We start from the raw sequence: 18302 nt of genomic DNA on the forward strand, positions 1-18302 counted from the left end.
ATTAAAGGCTTTCTCATGCTGATTTCTTTAATCATTTTTAATAATTCCATAACAGATCTACTCTAAAAGATGATCTCAAACACTGCTGTGCTGCAACAGGCACAGGATGGATATACAATAGCTTCTCTCATAATATAGTATACACATAGGTTTAGATTTTTTTTTGTATAATAAATGATTAAATTAATAGTTGTAGTAATAATAATATCAATAATAAAAGCGAAGTAACGGCTGCATTAAGATGATGACTGAACAGCGAAGGAGAGAATATCTCCTGCATTCATATACTGTAGGAGTCAGTCTCAACTCTAGATTAAAGTAAATTGTTTCAAAGGTTTCCTTTTCGTATCGTGCTATGTCACTGCTAGACGTTATTATTTTTTATTCAATATGAGCGCACAAGAAAACACAAGGCATATTGAGGGCCGTGGGGCCAAGCGTACAACATCATCCCAGTAAAGAAACATCAGTCAGCTTTGTAGAACATCATCTACCCTCATGTACAAATCTAAAAACATTACAAATTGATAGTAAAGGATGAATCAGACCCCTGGACCTAAAGTTTTCCTTGCCCACGCGATAAAACATAATATGTAGAACTACACTAGATGACTACTGCAGTTTATATATGTACAGAAATTGTCTACTGAAACACATCTGTGACATCAATTAAAATAAAATCTGCCACATTTGGGGGCGCATTCGTGTCTGTATGCTTTAGTATAAACAAGGAATGGTATAAACAGCCTCATGACACTCATGATATATGAGGTGGAATGAAAAAATGGAATCAGTTTTTACATACAAATTTAAATATGTATACAATTGTTCTCAACTACTCCGGTCAGTATTTTGCACTGTTTTCCTGTTTTCATTCTCCTCCATACATTCTTTCTATATGTATAAATCCCAATTCCCTCAGTCCTTTGTTAAATCTCACACTGAGAATCTGTTAAAACATTATTCAGGCACAGAATTGCTAGTAAAATGCTTCATTGTCTACCTCTTTGCAACTTAGCACCCTTTCCTCCATTTTTTCCGCCATTGTCTCTGGAGTTTTACCCTCTTTCCTAAGGTTATGCTCATATTTGTGTTGTTTAGGTATCCAATGTGGGGGAGCTCTAACACGGGGATGCGCTCATACGCATATGCGCATGATAACGAGGAGGCGGGACTGCAGATGGGGGCGCGGCCATTGGGAGAGACTGAGGGACGTGGCTGCTGGAATGAGAGGAGTGGATGGTGTGAGGATAGGAAGAAGAGGAGGAGGAGGAAGCAGGTGGGAGGTGATAACTGGCCCCTGAGGAGGGGCCCGAGGAAGAGGGTGGATTAGATGGCCCGCTGCCTTTCGTCTGAGGAGGCAGAGGGGTCTGGTTGAGCTGAATGGAGATGTCGCTGGACACCTCAGAGCCGCTGCGTCCACGTTGAGGAGGAGGCCACGAGTCGGGGTGCAGGTACTGGCCACTGTAGTCACTGCATTCAGATAGACGAGGGCGATACAGTGCAGGGTGGGGTCGGTACATCTCTTCCTCAGCGTAACGTTTCATGAAGAGATAGACTGACATGACCCCAGCACCCTAGTGAAAAAAAAATAGTCAATAAGATGCATAATTCGACTTATTTCAAATTCAAGGGAAGATCATGCAACTGAAATGTTCGTACAATCTAACAGGTCACACTTTTTTCTGTGACAGTGCCATGCAAAAAAAAATAAAACAAACTTTTAGGGCTGGACTTTTTTTTAAAAACATAAATTTAGCCAATTAGAAATGCTCCCTGCCCAAGGGGTAAGGGTTTGGCTGGTAAGCATGACCCAGTTAGCCATAACTACACCATCTGGGGGCAAAAAAATGTGACAAGATGGCAGAAAAAGATGAAAGAAAAAACATATGCAAATTCATCAGTGCAATTTTCATTGAACACAGTGTTACCGCGCATGATAGTCGGGAAAAAACATGTCATCTATTTTAATGAACTTTTTATTTTTGACTTTCAAACGTTTGGGCTTAGTTTTTATTATGTTTTTATTCAGCAAGGACAAGTTAACCAGAAAAAAAGTGACATTTTATAAAGATATTGACAGTATTTTATTAAAATAAATGCTGTTCTTCTAAAGCAGAGATGCCCAAACTAGGGCCCGTGGGCCAAAGTTGGTCCTTTGTATCCTTTGATTTAGCCTGCCAGAGGGAAAAAAATTGGGAAGGATTGGGTAATGCCTTTAACAGAAATTCTCATTTCTGTTTTAATGTAACCTTTTGTTTGTTTGTTTGTTTGTTTGTTTGTTTTATTGTTAAGCTACAAAAAAGCAAACTGAAATTAAATGTAAATGAATCAGATTTTTAAAAAAGTACATACTGTCACTTAACAAACAGGATAAATCAGAAGACACAAGCGTGCAAATCAGGTTTAGCATGACTTGTGTATTCGACATTGAACTCCATTGTTTTATAAATGGATTTTTTAAAGAGCCCCTATTATACATTAAAAAAGGGTCATATTTTGGTTTTGGGGGTCTCCAACTACAGGCTGATATGCATGCAAGGTCAAAAAACACTTTCATTATCTTTTAATATGCATTTATTTTAACCTAATTATCCCAGCGATTCTCATATGATTCGTTCAGCGATTCATTTGTTCCCAAACCCCTCCTTAGCACGATGCTAATCTGCGCTGATTGGACAGATGACAGTCTGTAGCGATTGGTCGACAGCATTCAGCGCGAGACAGAAAGAAATGCCCACCACAACTTATCAACAATATTGAGGTTGTCAGAGTGCAGAGTGTATGTGTGAGCATACCTGCCAACACTCCCATTTTTTCCAAGAGTCTCCTGTATTTCAGACCCATCTCCCGCCACCCTCCCGTTTTTTTATTTTTCCCGGAAAACTCCTGTAATTTTTCAACGTGGCTTTAGACGCGATATGAGAATATAAAAAGATAACCAGATACACTACAAGCGGTTACAAGTAACAAAACTCAATTAAATACATCATTTGCGAGCTTGAGAAAAAAAAAAGGCAACCATTTTAATCGCACGTACTAACACTTGTGAAATAGAGGAAGAAACTGGTCCATGAAAGGTGTACTGTAAAGTTTCCTTCAAGCTCTGCAAAGTCACATACATCAATAGTCTTTTCTGATCCTTCCTTTAACAAATGGCCATTGAATCCCCCATTGTAAGCGTGTAGATTGCTCAACACTCGTCAGAAAAATGAAAGGAACACAACACAAGGCTGGGGCTATAATGCTGTGGTATTTTTGCAAAAATTAACTTCAACCACTGACTCTTCACAGTTTCATCATAGGGAAAATAACACTTTTTTTCCCTCACACTTCCAATAATGTACAGCTGAGCACAACTTCTTCGCAATATGATTCAACCAGCGTCTGCTTCAGTGTTCTTCTTCTTAGTCTTCTTCTTCTTCTTCTTTTTCTTCATTGCTACTGTGTTTGTGGGCGGGGCCAGGGGGGTTAAAATTTCCCAGGTTTGCGCACACAATAAATGTGCAAGGCTTAAGTTCCGTTATCAAGATGATTCATTTGAAACTCGATGAGTCGACTCTTTTATAGATGAATCAATAGTATTAAACATGGGGCACTTTTTCAGATTTAAGCTGGATATTTCACTTTACTTAGAGCTGTGTTACACACTACATGGAAAGTCATTTTCAAAAACCCATAATAGGGGCTATTTAATGGTTTTATTGTAATAAGTTCGTTAAAATAATATACATTTTAAAAATATTAGAAAGCATTAGTAAATACGGTTGAAGTAATTTTTTCTTTTTATTTATAATTATTGTGAAATAAATTAGGAAATTACCCATGGCAACTTTAATGTAATAGTTTGCTATATTTACTTTCGGCCCACAACTCTCAATCAAGCTTGGATTTTAGCCCTTCACAAAAAAAAAATGTTTGGGCACCCCTGTTCTAAACATTCTGTTCAACTTACTAAATCAACATTTCTGAAAGATCCAATAATAACATATGTATTAATGTGTTCAAAAAGAAAACGTATGTTGTTTTAAAATATTACTTTTTAAACTGTTTTTATGACAACATTAATCTAGTCTTGTTTAGCATAAACATAAAAAATACTACAAAGCCCAAATGTTGAATGGAAGCATAGGTTGTGCTTAAATGTTTAGTTGCTAGTACAGTTTGTGATATACACTACCTAACAAAAGTCTTGTTGTCGATCCCAGTTGTAAGAGCAACAAATAATAAGTTGACTTCTAGTTGATCATTTGGAAAAGTGGCAGAAGGTAGATTTTTCTGATGAATCATCTGTTAAACTGCATAGCATTCATCACAAATACTGCAGAAAACCTATTGGAACCCGCATGGACCCAAGATTCTCACAGAAATCAGTCAAGTTTGATGAAGGAAAAATCATGGTTTGGGGTTGCATTCGGTATGGGGCGTGCAAGTGATCTGCAGAGTGGATGTCACGATCAGCAACTTGTGTTGTCAAGATATTTGTGCTGCCGATTATATTACAAACGACAGGAGAGGGCAAATTCTTCAGCAGGAGAGCGCTCCTTCTCATACTTCAGCCTCCACATCAAAGTTCCTGAAAGCAAAGAAGGTCAAGGTGCTCCAGGATTGGCCAGCCCAGTCACCAGACATGAACATTATTGAGCATGTCTGGGGTAATATGAAGGAGGAGGCATTGGAGATCAATCCAAAGAATCTCGATGAACTCTGGGAGTCCTGCAAGAACGCTTTCTTTGCCATTCCAGATGACTTTATTAATAAGTTATTTGAGTCATTGCAGAGATGTATGGATGCAGTCCTCCAAGCTCATGGGAGTCATACACAATATTAATTCTTCTTCCACTGCACCATGACTTAATATTCTATAGTGGACATTATTTCTGTTGAGTGACAAGACTTTTGTCTAAGCAAAGTCAGACCATACAGTCAGTCCTAATTAAATAATTCAAATTCAAGGCATGATCATATTTTATTTTGGTAAAACAAGAGGTTGTTCTATATTATTAGCCACTTTTGATACCAAATGATCAAGTAGAAGTCAAGTTATTATTATAAACTTGGATGAGTGACAAGACTTTTGTCAGGTAGCGTATTATTATAGTATTTGCTAGTATATAAAAAGGGTTTGATTTTCCATTTTATTTATTTAACCCTAAGCATTTGTCCACCTCCAGATTAAAAGTTAAATGATGTTTCTTAAGTGTGATCTGCTGGGACCCCACTGCATCTGCATGAATATAAGTGGAGGTTACTGCAGACACTAGATGCTGACATTTACAAATTGCTGCACTGAACTTGTGAATTAGCATATATGCAGCAAAACAGAAATGTGTAGCCTTCACCCCAGCAAAAGCTTGGCTAAAATTAATGCATACTGATGAGGGCAGACCTATTGGTTTAGAAGCGAACAGCAGTGAAAGCTGTTAACACAGCTGCATATTAATGAACTGAGCTCTGTGATAAGAGTACACACAACGTCAGCTCGAGTGCTAACAGATGCTGGTCTCTGTCACTGACCTCTTTGAGCAGGAAGGAGCTGGCAGCAAAGGCAAACGACCAGCCATAGTGGTAATGAAAGAACTGCTCTGGCTCCCGAGGCCTGTTCATCACTTCATCATTGATACTGGAGATATACAAAACCAGGCCAACCACTAAACTCAAACCTGAGAGAGAAAAAAGGAGAAGACAATAAATATTGGCAGGATAAAGGATAAGGTTAAAACAAATTTATTATCAAATTAGTTAATAAAAAAGAGGAAAGAAGGAAAGACTAGAAACAACGTGCTGAAAAACAATGCTAAATCTATTTGATTTCGAGATCATTTAATGTAGTTTCTCAGATCTGCCCAAGCTAGATTCATAGCATGACCAGCTGAAAAATGCCTAGAAATCCTCTAAAAACAGCCAAGTGACAAGCTTGAACTGACGCTGGATTTCTTAAAGTAGATGTTTTTGGCTTGTCTTAGCAAGTTTAAGATGGTCATGCAGCCTGACCAAGCTTGCATTTAGCTGGATTCCAATCCTGACCAGCTGAAAAAGAAGAAAACCTCTCAAATGCTACCCAAAAGACCAACCTGACCAGGCTCTGGTTTGCTGGTCCTACAGTAGATACATGATCATGATAGTTATAACATGATCTGCTGGTCTGGCCAAGAATGTGTTCATCTTCATTTGTAGTCTTAAAAGTTAAGTGTCCAAAACCCATCTAAAACTATAGACAATGTCCAGTCTGATAGATAGTTTTCTGGCTTAGATGGAATAAGGTGGTCTTAGGTGGCCTCCCAGACTAACCAAGTTTGCGTTCAACTACATTCGGACCCTCTCAATCTAACCTTAGGCTTAATGTAGGTCTTAGATGGCAATTTCTTATATCATCAACATCTCTGGTAAACATGGATCTTATAATTGTTAGTCTTCTCCTCTAGATGTCACTATTATCCTTACCTTGCTCGATGTTACAGTGAATAGTTATCATGGTGAACGCAGGTGGGGGATGTGAACACTTGTATGGTATGTAAATATTTCAGATTTTGTAAGCGCAGCTCTGTTTTTTTAACAGTTCCTATCCTTGCTGATCTGGACCAGTCAGCACAAATACATTATCCATGGTGGTGCTAATAAGGGAGCTCTCGAATGTAATACAAATGCAGTTGTTGCCTTGGTAACACAAGTTTAACATAAGCAGCAATATAGATGATGATTATATATTTAATTTTTTAACCCTTATTTTTAAGTGATATTTACTTTGGTAATAAGTAAATATTCAGTGAGTCGCATATGGAGAAACTGGCAGCCAGGTAACAGATTGGCTACATCCAGGGGCCCCACTGGGGGGGAAAGTTAGGAGGATTCTAAGGGCCCACACCATTTTGGAAACACATAGGGCCCGTTCCGGCCAGCGGCGCCCCTGGCTACATCATTTGCACAATACTGACACAGTTGTCTAAAAAGGGGTCATTCACATACAGAATGTTTTGTAATCATGCTGTGCTGTACTAGGGTTCCGTGGACATATAACTGGAACCATACCTTACTGTTATTAGAACCATTTGGCACCATAGTGAAAAAGCTGACAAGAATAAAGCAATATGCATAATTTTGCCATGCTGAGGTGAAATATATTTTATGATTGTATATATTATGATTACATTTGATCTTAAAGGTGCTCTATAAAAAAATCTAGGTATACCTAGGCATAGCCAAAGAGATCAGTACATGGAAATGGGCACACGGTGAGTGTAAAACCCAGGTAGATATAGGCATATCAGAACACAAAACAGACTGTTGCGTGACTTACAGGGCACACCTTTATCATTTGCATGTACTTTAGGTCACATTATACGTTATCGGGACCTGACGAGCTGCCATGTCATCAGGAGATCAAAAGTTGGTCTGAAATCATTAGTATGCATTCTCCAAGCTGCGTTTGAAATGTTACAACGTCTCCTAGTGAGACCACAATGATCTATGCACAATGATCAATGTTATTTTAAAGTTTATATTACATTTACTATGTATGTATGGCTTTTATTTTGAAAACAGGAGACACAGATTGTTTACTATGCATTACCAAGCAACAACTCCAGGTGCCATCTGTTCATATACTTGTCTAAGACTCAAAACATGGGATAAACAGATTATAAATATATTCAGCTCTACCCTGAAGCAGTATAGATGAGTATATGTGATTAGTGATAGGGTGTTAAGTAGATAAAGTGTTAATATACTTCAGAGTCACTAGGTGATTTCCAAAAATCTAATACATTTTATTAAACTATTAAAATTACCATATTTTATCCATAACTTAAAGAAGAAAAATAGTAGTTAATAGTAACATAAAAAAACTACATGCAAACAAAAAGCCATCAACCTGATTACGTTATATTAAAGACACAGCACATTGATTTTATGGCACCAGGTTAAACTTTCGGACACCTTTACGGTACTCATACATCAAAAATAAATACAAGCCACAACTGAACATGGAGGATGTGTCTCCAAGTGGCATTTTTCAAAGTTAAATCATCAATAGACTTGGGCCTATTGGCATGTGTGTGCCATTTTGTACAAGTTTATATATTTATAACCACCTCACAGGATATTGGGGGTCACGAGTCACTGGCATTGTTATTTTCGGGGTCGCGGGCTGAAAAGTTTGGGAACCCCATGTACTAGCATGCTCTCATGTAAGTCCAGCTGCTCTAACCTCTTTACTGTAGCACAGACTAACATGGGGACACCCATCACCTGCCATAGATCAACCAATATCATTCATTCTATTTCCTTCAGCTTAGTCCTTTATTTATCAGGGTCGCCACACCGGAATGAACTGCCAACTGTTCCGGCATACGTTTTACACAGCGGATGCGCTTCCAGTCACAATCCAGTACTAGGAAACACCCATTCACACACTACGGCCAATTTAGTTCACTAATAGCACATGTTTTTGAACTTTGGAACCCAAGCGAACACAGGGAGAACTTGCAAACTCCACACAGAAACGCCAACTGGCCCAGCAAGGACTCAAACCAGCGACCTTCTTGCTATGAGGCAACAGAGCTAACCACTGAGCCACTGTGCCACCCTAGATCAACTAATATGATCATTATTAAGATGTTTAAACAATGAAAAATATCTTATCACAATATTTGAGAATCAGAATCTTAAAGATTTCTCAATATAATCAATTTGAGCCAAGAATATTGTCAAAAGAAGCTTTGCGTGAACAAATACAGCAGGATATATTACAATTGTAACATTATTGTTGTTTTGTCCATCCCAACCATTTGAATTTCCATAGGAAATTTGGAGTGAACTCTGTAGACTTTTTATGCCCAACATACAGCACCCTACACACTGACTAACATTTACCATCTGAAAAAGCATAATAGGAGCTCTTTAAAGCAATATATTGTACAGCATATAAGAAATAAACTCCAGAACTAGTGCAAACATATCCATATTACTGTAATTATGTTTTTTCATTGCTTTTATTTATGTTGTACTTATTTTGTTTTGCGTACAGCAGATATGTACATCTAAATGCTGCTCTGAGCTATGTGAAGGTCGTCAGGATGTTCAATAACAGTATACTGCTGCAGCACTCCAAAGCAATGAATAAAAAAAGAACCTCGCCTTGACCACATGTGTAAAAAATGTGTATGGTACACCTCATTAGTCAAGAGAGAAACATTAGCATTCACGCAAAAGGGACTTAAATGAAAATGACAATTGAAATAAACAAATACGGCTTGTAAACAATGACATAAAAGCGCCGTTCATGCTGCAGTGTTTTCCCATTATGGAATAGTACAGTCAACATTGTTTTCTTCTGAAGGCTCAGTGCGGAAAGAGAACGATAAAGCAGTGCACCAACACACAACCTGTCATACCGGGAGACATTAACATTTATAGTGTGCTCAAATGTTGCTGTGTTGATGATGGAGAAAGCTCTGCTGCGGTAATTGTGGAGCGGGAGAGAGAGAGCGCTAAGGAAAAGCCTCTAGCGTAATCAAACACATTATCACAGTCTGTCACTGCCAGCTGTCTGTGCTGCGAATACAGACAAGGAATGTGCTTACATATTGCCTTTTCTCATTAAAAAGGCAAGATATTGGATGTTGAACTGCTGTGTCACATCAGGGCATAGAAAAATGAGATGCAGAAAATACTAAAGCCTGCTACTATATAGTGGTGAACCACCATGCAGCAGCACGATCTAAGATATCACCTTTTTCCTTTTTTTTCTTTTCTTTGCAGTGTTGTGCATGTCTGTGTTCAGCATTTTGCAGCTTCGCTGTTGTGGTGTCTTGTGCGTTATTAATAATTCTGTAGTACAAAATGCTGAGCTAAATGTAACATTAGCACCTGATGCAGCGCTACACACCACACCACTGACAGGCTGCTACGGGAATCTGATGCAGTCAAACTTCCTTACAGAATCCTTAAACTGCAGCAGTGCATTAGAGCCATGGTTGCAACACATGGGACAAACCCCCTATCTAAACCATTGGGGGTTTGCTGATTCTCAACTCAGCCCATTGCTGCTGACTCCTTGCTTTTGCCTCTCTGTTCATTTCCTGACACCTAATGAAGACGCTGAGGCAAATTAGATTTTAACAGCCACTCAATGATTTACTGTATTGTAATTAGCAAATGTTGATTGTTTTGATTGGAGCGTAGAAGTGCAAATCAAGAGCTGCAATTAAGCAATAAGTTAGGAGAGACTGAGCTTTATTGCCAATTTCACCAGCATGGACCAAGCCACACTTTCAGCTAGACTTTATTGTGGATGGTAAGGGAACAGTGGGATGAAGGGGAAGGGAAGTAATGGCCCGTTTCCACTGAGTGGTACGGTACGGTTCGGTTTGGTGTGGTACGCTTTTATGGCCGTTTCCACTGTCAAAAAGCGTACCGAACCGAACCATACCGAACCATTGGTTAAGGAGGCAAAGTGAGGCGTGGTCCCGCTGCCGAACCTTTTTTAACAAGTTAACTCCATGTAACAGTTCCAGCTTTAAGCTATTGAGGGAAAATTATTGGATTATACATATTCATTCATTTTCGGCTTAGTCCCTTTAACAATCAAGGGTTGCCATACCAGAATGAATCGCCAACTTATCCAGAATATGTTTTATGCAGCGGATGCTCTTCCAGCTGCAACCCAACACTGGGAAACACTGATACACACACATACACTACAGCCAATTTAGCTTATTCAATTCACCCATAGTGCATGTCTTTGGACTGTGTGGGAAACCAGAGCACCCGAAGGAAACCCACGCAAACATGGGGAGAACATGCAAACTCCACACAGAAATGCTAACAGGCCCAGCCGGGCCTCGAACCAGCGACCTTCTTGCTGTGAGGCGTTTGTGCTACCCACTGCGCCACCATGATGCCAGATTACACATATTCTTTTTTATAATCCATTTTTTATTTGCAAAAATATATAACATTTTACAATCAGACAGAAAAGTTCTTTTAACAGCTATTATCCCGTATATTTTCCCCCACCCTGTTTTATGCACATCAGGAATCACAGAATAACTGTAATTTATACCAAGCAATTGATTGAATTACATCAAATTTGACATTCATAGTATCAGATGAGGGTTAAGTGTCCAAGATTTCCTTGATGTTGCATATATAGATTTTACACACAGTCAAATAGGGGTGTGAACCTACACTGGTCTCACGTTTCGGTTCGGTTACGATTATCATGCCATCGATTCGGTTCAATTCGATATCTTGGTGCATCACGGTGCATTGGCGATGCTTTCCATACATAATTAGATTTTATCTTCACAACACAAGAATCTATAAAGAAGACAGCATGAACATTTATGGCAAATAAACTAATGTAAATATTATCCCGCTTGCTTTTTGAGCCCTGTCAAGAGAGGTCTTAGACCCCTATGATTAATCATTGTCTTCACCCTCTTCAAAGAGTGAAGAACAGCCGTGGTTACAGTTTATATGCGCATAATACGCGGTTATCACAGATAATCCATAATAGACACAGTGGAGAAAACTTGCACTTCAGGCACACTTGTGTCTGGATCCACAAGTATCGCTTTAACAGCCAAGAGGGGAGGAAAAGCTACCTCACAAACACGCTAGCGGGTCAAAAGTCCAAAGAGAGAGAGAGAGGCAGATATGGATTTTTACAGCATTTCTCCTTAGTAGTGAAATAGTGGCTCGTGTGCTGTGTCTTCTTCAGTGTCAATGAAAGACTGTCCAGCAAACTCACAAGCAGTTGAACTGTGCATAATTATCTTCTTTTTAAGTAGTTGGAGCGTTTTATTTACTTGCCCTCGCCTCCTTCGCCATAGTATTCTAATGCGATATCGCACATGGGACATAAATGACATCACTTCATAATAACCGGATATGATCTATTACTGAACCAATATCGAATTGTCCCCATCTGCATCGCGGTCCACCGAAGAAACAAGTAATTTTGACACCCCTACCGTTAAAGTGTCAAGCATGGTTGATCCATGCTGATGACAGTTCTAGATACAGTATTTCCTATAGTGACTGTAACCAGTGCTTAACAGAGAGATCATGAGGGGGTTTCCAACTCTGTACCAACAGTTTCTTTGTAGCAGTTAAAGCAGCTAACCAAAATTTAAGTTAAATTGAAAGTTATCATTCAACAATATACAGGATCTTTGGGGAAGCTAATTTTTGTAACTTTAAATAAAATGTTCAGCAATTACAGATATTTTTAACCTCTCCACACAGATGCCCAGCTTGTGAACGCCCTCTAGATGTACAGAAAACTTTCATGGACTCATTCGGAGAAGTTCACACAGCTCCATAAATAATATTCATGGCATCCTGACATTTTCCCTCCACTCCAAATTGCTGAACTCACTGTCACCAGTCTCTTCTCCCTTATTCATAAACTGTGCATAGAATGTGATGCAAATGCAGAAGTGAACTGAAGTGGCATTAAAGAACTGAAGTGGCATTGCTGTTACCTTTCTTTGGTGCCAAAAAAAGCATGGGATATAACCATACAACTTAATTAAAACAGCTCCAGTTGTTTAAACACCTACTTTCGCCATCATTTGTGCTGGCCAGTCCCACAGTTCAATAACTGCATTAAAAAAGAACCAAAGTTCTTTGGAAATAAAATGAATAATTTAATTTGCATGTAAACGGGATTGAAGAGCTTTGATCTTGTCATGTAAATATAATGATGAGATAAAATTCTTAACCTGATTATTGAATCAATGTTAACCTGATATAATCAAGTTAATCATGTATGTCTAATTGTAGTAATTGATTCAAGGCAGGATTGATTCATGCTTTTGTGTTATTCATGCCAAACTCTGACCCTGGATATCTCAAATACTCATCAGATCAGGCAGCCTCTTGCCAGTATTTTATTATATAAATTTGATGAGCATGTGTGAATTGTAGTCAGTTTCTTTCTCACAGCTGACAAGAGTTGACTACGGTGTGCTCTTCTTCTTCTTCTGCTGCTGTAGCTCATCTGATTTAAGGTTGGACGGTGTGTGTGTTCAGAGATACTCTTCTGTAGATGGCTGTATTGCCAGCCTGTCATGATTTTGCCCAGTACGATGCAATCCTGGATTAACATCTACTGTATTATTTTTGTTCAAAAATGTACAGTAATCTATACGTATTCCCTACCCCTAAATCCAACCATAAAATCAGAGAAGTGCATAAACCTAAACGTAAGCCTAAACTTAACATGAACGGTAAATGTATTCCTTAATTCTGATTGGAATGTTGATCCAGGCTCAACATAAGTGTTAATATATAGTGCGATGGAACGCAAGGACCAGGATTGAGATATGCTGCTGTATTGACCTTATTCTACAACGCTGAAGTGCGCTCGTTTTTGAGATTGTTTTAGAACTTCCGATTCAGTTGCTTATGGGAGAAATGACTAGTTGCAAGAAATGAAAATGTAAGCTCGAAATTCTGAGAAAAAAATACTATTGCGAGAAACTCAAAACTGCAACTATTTCCTGTGAAGTCGAACTTGTTTCTCAAAATTGTGACTTTGTACATGTATCTTGATACAGTTTTTTTTTTACATTGCTAGAAAGATTAAATATGAGAAACCTTATAATTTTGTGAGAATTAAAGACGTTAGAGCAACCAACTCCCATACAAAGAATCACCGGTTCGATCCCCGGGTTACACATGAGGGCTCGTCCAGGATGGGATGACACACAGCGAACTCAAAATGATCACAAAATAAACTCAAAATAATCAGAACCGTGTTATTCACAGGCAATCTATATTACAGTATCGTATTTTACACTATGTATATGTTACTCAATCTGTTACTGTGCGCAGCACGTCTCAGTTTCCAATCTCCCAGTTGTCAATCATCTCCCTTCATCTCTCATGCAAACAACCAATCACATCTCACACTCCATACCGGAGGGCAGGACTAAACACATAAGTCAATCATTAAGGAACACCTAACAAAATTGTTAACTATTTGTATTTCTGTATCTGATCATGTTCTTAAAGACATACACACATATTATAACCAGTGTTGGGGAAAGTTACTTTTGAAAGTAGTGCGTTACAATATTGAGTTACTCCCCCAAAGAAGTAACTAAGTGTGTTACTTAGTTTTCACTTTTTATTGAAAGTAATGCGTTATATTACTTCTGTGTTACTTTTCCTTACTTGTCTGAGGTTTAATCTCCTTCAGAACTTGCAGGTGTTTTTTCACCTTTTTTATAGAGAAGCTCTGCATTGACAGTAACAGCCACCTATAGTATATAACCTACACCTTAATTTCCCTTGAAAAAAATGTAGGATAAAATGATATTTTGAGTACTTTCTGAGCCCAAAGCTATACAGTAGGTGAGAGTTCAAAGTGGCTATTACCGCCGTGGCTTATACCGCCGCCGTTTGAAATAAATGCTGCTCTGTTTTTAGTGTAAGACCGCAGTTTGTGAAAAAGCCGCCAGGGGGCGCAAAGGGACGGGATGCGAACGGAAAGAAATAGCCTTTACAGCAGCTCTCTCTCTCTCTCTCTCTCTCTCTCTCTCTCTCTCTCTCTCTATATATATATATATATATATATATATATATATATATATATATATATATATATATATATATATATATATATATATATATATATATAATTATGTATTTATTTAATTATATATAATTATAAATATATTCTTAATAAACTTCCCAGCCACAAATATTAAAAAAACACAACTTGTATTAAAACTGGGCGAGGATTAGAAAGAATACAATGCTTGTTATATAATTTAAAATGTTATTCCTCTTGTCCAATTTCTTTATGCACATTTTTTCACTCGCTACTCTGCCAGGAACTTCGCCGCTAGAGAGCACCTTCAAAAATCTCAATCTCATGGCTCATTCTTCACGAATATAGAATTAAAATAATGCCGCGTTTGGTTCATTGTGCATCCCGCGGGTGCAACCAACAAGAATTGTGCATTTTAGTTTAACTTTTTGAGCGTTAAAAGCAGTTCGGTGTTAGTTTTTATTTAAATATATCAAGCCGAAACTAAACAGCGCATTCTCTCCGCCTCCTCGTTCATAACCAGCGGGACCGGGACAACTGCTGAAGCAGGCAATAGAGAAACTCCGTCATTCATCATAATCTTTCTTAGCTGATGTTTCGGAGTCGAAAGAATATATTAAAGAAAAATGTTCTTTTAACAGTCCCTATATATTTTATCTTTTTCTTTCTTTTTTTCCTGTCATTTCTCTTCAGCAAATTATATTTTTTAAAGCTGCTTGATTCTTTTAAAACCGAAAGCAGAGCCCGTCAATTGGTGTTTTTCCATAAGATAGGTTTATCCTACGATAATTTATCCTCTGATCCTTTTGCATAAAGGTTTTAATAAAAAAAAAAAAACAGGTCACTTAATTACTTTCGATGTGCTAAAATATTTGTTAAACGAATGTTATTTAAAAAAAAAAGCATATGCACATATTACAATTGTAAAATAGTCTAAAATGCATGGTCTAATCAGAAATAAAGGAAATTAGTTATATTTAATGCATAAAATAGGCTAGCCTTTTTATAAATTGAGTTTAATTGATTTGAAACTTTTAATTGCATTTTAACGTCCTGTATAAATAATAAAAATTGCATCAGATTGACGAAAAAACGAATATTAATACCTGCAAACAGGGCCACGGTTACTTTTTTTTCACTGACTGGCATGACTGGCAAACGCGTCAGAAAAAAAAACTGCTGAATCTCTGCGAATATTTGGTTAACTTATAAAACAAATGTCTGGTTTAGTGATGTTAGTAATGCATAGAAAAATGCAAAGCAGAATTCTCCTGAGCTCATTAAACCACTGATGACAGCGACGGAATCACTGGCCCACCACGTTCTTACGAACATATTTTATTTATTAAAGGTATTATTTCATTGACCTGAACATAACCAGTTATAATATAATTACTAACCCATCCTCTAAAGCAGGCAACACTCTATTCAGCTATGTTTTGGGTTTTTACTTAGAAATATTTTCTTTTTGGCGAATGCTTGGAGCGTAATATAGATATTTTAAATAACAGGTAGTAGGGGTGGGCGGTACACCGGTGTCATAGTCATCACCGGTGTGACATTGCGCCACGACATGGATTTTCTAATACCGTCAATACCGTAATAAATAAATTATGCGCCTTGAACGGCTGCATATACATCAATAATAGCTAATTCTAAATAATAAGGCATTCAATTTTCTTCAAACGTTCAGTTGTGGTCTGAATACATGTCCTTATACTACAGGGCTCGAAATTGCAACCATTTTGGTCGCATGAGCGCCCGAAATTTAATCTATGCGCCCTCATAATATATTAGGGAGCATTTGTGTGTCTGAATATAATGAACAGGGAGCTTTTGTTACTGCAGGAAATACAAACGACTGAAGAGTGAAAAGTGCACAGGTTTGCAAACCTCCCCTACAGTTATAATAATAATAATGGCGCAGATGACAGCGATCATAACATGAGGTAAATGTTGATCCGCCAGCTGAGATCAATCGAGTGTTTTCGGAGAAGGTGCCCGAATCTTGATGCGTTGCATTCACCGCGTGTTCAGCGCAAATGTCCGCTAAATATAAAATCTAACACTGTACACATCATCGCCAAAGAAACTCACCTTTACTAAGTTTACACTGAAACTACGGCTCATAACAAAGAGCAGAATTGTGCCGGTGGTCATCATGAGAATCCTGCTCTGTCTGCTCATAAATTGGTGCGGCTGACTCGCCTGCTTTATTCCACCAACACAGAGAAATGAAGATCAGCTCATAACGAGACTGAGCATTTACAATGAACCAAACCAAAACTTTTAAAGAGTGATAGAAGTGAAACTTTCTTTTGTCCGTTCTTCCTTGAGATGTTTTTTTATTTTGCTATTGAAAGTAATTCCATGATATTATGCCGTCACCGTTCAAAAGATAAAAACATTCATTTTCATAAGGCCCCATATTTAATGCGGTTTCGTTTTTAAACGCATAGGTTTTGTTACGCCATCCGTCCTATAGGAGTTTTGGATTTTGTGTATTCATGTTTGTGAAAAACACTTAATAGTGGAGACCCCTTCCCCCTTCTCATAACCAAAAGCTTGTCTGTCAGGAGTTAATGGGCATCAGTGAGGCCGAAATCATGTCTATTTAAGTGTCTTTAATATGGTGTATAGATTATTATGCGTTATTGAAACATCAAGGGCGACGCAGCAAAGTCACTTATAAATTAAAATTGTATTATTTTAAGCAATTTTATTATTTTTTGCAACAGCCTTACGTTTAAAACGGAAACTTAACGGCGATTATAATCAAAAAGAACTCAGCCTATAAGGCTAGATGTTTTCTTTCCCTTATTTATTAATTTATTTGTTCATGTGTTTGGCGCATGTAACTCGTGTGCCATCGGAAAACTAGTGTAATGACGGCAAGCCATCTTTCCCAGACTCGGGGCAAAGTCCTGCCTCTCCTTTCACTCCGTCCCGAAGCCCCAGCTGGCCCTCCTGGCATCCTCTGCGTAAAACATATGCTGGATAAGTTGACGGTTCATTCTGCTGTGGCAATTACAGACTAATAAAGGGACTAAGCCAAAAAGAAAATGAATGACGAATGAATGAATGAATAAATAAATAATAAGAATAAAATAAAAATAAGGTAATAATCTTTACACACAGATGCCGCGTAAGTGGCCTTTTTTAATTTAGAGATGGTACATTTGAATTGCCTCTGCCATTTCTTCCCCCACCTCAAACCTGAAAGTTGAAGAGAGAACTATATTCTTTGAATAAAACTATTGAGCTATAAAAGGAAAAAACGCAGAAGAAATTTGCCATTATATTAATTTTAGCACAGCTGCCAGTCATTTTCACATTCGTTTTTCAGTTAGGGATTAATATTAAAGTAGCCTAGTAAAAATGTCTATACTATAATATTATAATTTGTTATATCCATTATTATTATTATTATTATTAAAGCTATACAATTGACAAAACGCAGAGCCCTTAAAAAATTAGCTTTCATTTTGACATAGCTAAAGCACACGTTTAAAGTTATGTAAAAAAAACATCCCATTCTACAGCAGCAGTCAAGTTAGGACACTTAAAAATGCCTTTTGCGTTTGAAGATGATCGACCTGCGAAGTTATGTTTACAGTGTTATAAAAGAAAAAGGTAGGCTATTTAGTGCGTGTGGATTTACCGTAGACAGGCTTTCTGTTTGGCTAATGCCTAAAAATGTAAGTAAGTAACACATTAATTTTAGCAAATATTTTTAAAT

At 37.8% G+C, this 18302-nt stretch overlaps 1 protein-coding gene across 1 annotated transcript in view; it reads right to left on the reverse strand.

The window, feature by feature from the left end:
* Window positions 1–633: 633 nt before the first annotated feature.
* The window catches only part of cacng7a (calcium channel, voltage-dependent, gamma subunit 7a), a 49668-nt gene continuing 31999 nt past the window's right edge, over window positions 634–18302 (reverse strand). The window contains exons 5-6 of the mRNA XM_056480518.1: window positions 5518–5663; window positions 634–1577 (exon numbers count right to left, since the gene is read on the reverse strand). Coding sequence (XP_056336493.1) covers window positions 1122–1577; window positions 5518–5663 — 602 coding nt within the window. The 3' untranslated portion in view covers window positions 634–1121. The remainder of the gene's footprint in view (window positions 1578–5517; window positions 5664–18302) is intronic.

Source organism: Danio aesculapii, chromosome 19, assembly GCF_903798145.1.
Source record: "Danio aesculapii chromosome 19, fDanAes4.1, whole genome shotgun sequence".
NCBI classification, from domain to species: domain Eukaryota; kingdom Metazoa; phylum Chordata; class Actinopteri; order Cypriniformes; family Danionidae; genus Danio; species Danio aesculapii.